Here is a 1,970-nt window from a genome sequence, read left to right as displayed (position 1 = left end):
GGGGGGGGGGGGGGTTGTTTGTTTTAACTGCAGGATCTAGTTAGTATTCATTAAAAATGAACCTGATTTCTCCACAATCCACTTGGCTTGCTACAAACAAAGTGCACTTCAACTTTATTAGAAGCAATAGAACATTTAGTCTAATACAAAAAAATTACAAAATCTTGAATGAAGCATGTTCTGCTATCATAAGAAACAGCCATACAGCATCTCTCTCAAAATGCAAAGAAAAGCTGGAAGTCTTGCATATATTCCATAGTTGGCATCTTGCAGGAAGATCCATCATATTTTACACCCTTTTACTGACCAATTGCAGAAACCAGTGCTTCAAAAAGCATAAAAGACACATAGTTAAACCTATGATCAAGGAAATGCTATAGAAAGGTGATATCTAATACTCCTCCCTTAGCCATTATGCAAGACAGAAAAACTTCGTTTTGAGGAAGAGTTATTACTCCACTTCAATGGCAATATTAAATCAAAACTGATCCGCACAGTAAGAGAATATGTTCTATCATACAATTGGAATTATAAAGTCTATATTGACACTCACCTGCCTCTGCTACCAGAACTGACAGACCATCACCAAGCCATCAGGACATCCTCACACTTGTGTGCTTCTAGCAGCACCACATAGCTACACGGAGCAGCCAGGCCAGAATGTGAAATATGCTTTGGAAAGGCACCAGCTGCTGAATGGACCTCAGCAGCCAAATGAAGATCTGGTAATGTGTACACGTGGTATATTGCTGCCAGGCAGAAGCAGAAGAATTATTCCACTGAGCAGAAACTGATGGTCCTCGGCTCCACAAGGAACTAGTAGTATAGACTAAACCTAAGGGCATATGTACTAGGCAACGAATTTGCACTCAGAATTAACCCTGAATATAATCAACACCAGGCAGACACAACAGCACATGATATTGTTTTCAACAGTACTGATCCAAAATAATGCAGAGTTGCTGCATAGTTTGGGCCATTACCGCAGAATGCAATAATCAAGTGTCAGGTTCTTCATGGACTTCAACCTCAATGTGAATCGCTTCCTGGATACTAGAGTTACTTCAACAGCAGAATTCTAACAACAGTAATTACACGTAGAGCAGCCCAAAGGACAGAGAAAAAAAAACACCCGACGCAGATACTAGCAAATATGAACAACCTAAGGATTGTAACGAGGAGCGAATGTTAACTAATTAACCCTTGCAATAATCCTTGAAGGAGGCAATTTTTAAAGATAAACTAAAACAGGTGAAGTGACTTGCCTGCAGCCACCCAACCTCAGAGCCTGATCTCATGCTAGTTCCCTCAACCATGCTGCCCCTGTACAGGATGTTTAGTAGAGAATTGTTTGATGTAGGAGGATCCTCAGATGAATGATCTAGATTATGGTGCCACATGCTGATTCAGTGAAAAGAGAAATGCAAAAAACTACTAACACCATGCCCCTCTCCACTGCACAGGATCTAGGCTCTACTCTTCAGTGGGTAGGTAAACTGTAAAGCAGTTAAATGCTTCAACTGCAAGGCCAGCCACACTTCAGTTACTTGAATACAATTTATAAACACCCAAAATCATCAAAATATCATGAATAAAACTTATTGTATTATATTAGAGAGAGAGAGAGAGAGAGAGAGAGAGAGAGAGAGAGAGATCGAAAGAGAGAGAGATATTCAGTCTTACTTCTCCATGCCTTAAAGGTGTAATGGCTCCTCTTGCTACCCCCATTCGAAATAATGTCTCTGTGGCCTGTGTTTAAAAAAGCAAAGAGGTTACTTATTTTAAAGATACATTACAGTATGTGACAGTTTTTCAACTGTTCCCATGCATTAAATGCAAGTCATGATTGCTATTTTACTATTATATCACTTAAATAAGAATATTTAGGGAAAATCTACAGGGGAACATTATTTAAGGGACTGTCAAAGAGAAGGGAAACTCTAGGCTGAAATCTTTGTAAGGTGTGATAT

General features: G+C 39.4%; 1 protein-coding gene across 3 annotated transcripts in view; it reads right to left on the bottom strand.

Annotated features, from left to right (window-relative positions):
* Positions 1-1,970, bottom strand: part of TMEM135 (transmembrane protein 135) — a 447,390-nt gene that overhangs the window by 242,630 nt on the left and 202,790 nt on the right. For 2 of the 3 annotated variants that reach the window (XM_019524781.1, XM_019524779.1), the window contains exon 5: positions 1,684-1,749. The exons of the other annotated variant lie outside the window; for it this stretch is intronic. In XM_019524781.1, the coding sequence (XP_019380326.1) occupies positions 1,684-1,749 (66 nt within the window). The remainder of the gene's footprint in view (positions 1-1,683; positions 1,750-1,970) is intronic. 3 annotated transcript variants of the gene reach the window in all.

The sequence above is a fragment of the Gavialis gangeticus genome, unplaced genomic scaffold, assembly GCF_001723915.1.
Source record: "Gavialis gangeticus isolate Ggan-Ray unplaced genomic scaffold, GavGan_comp1, whole genome shotgun sequence".
Classification (NCBI taxonomy): Eukaryota; Metazoa; Chordata; order Crocodylia; family Gavialidae; genus Gavialis; species Gavialis gangeticus.
The sequence above is the reverse complement of the archived record's forward strand: the minus strand, read 5'-3'. Positions and strand labels throughout refer to the sequence as shown.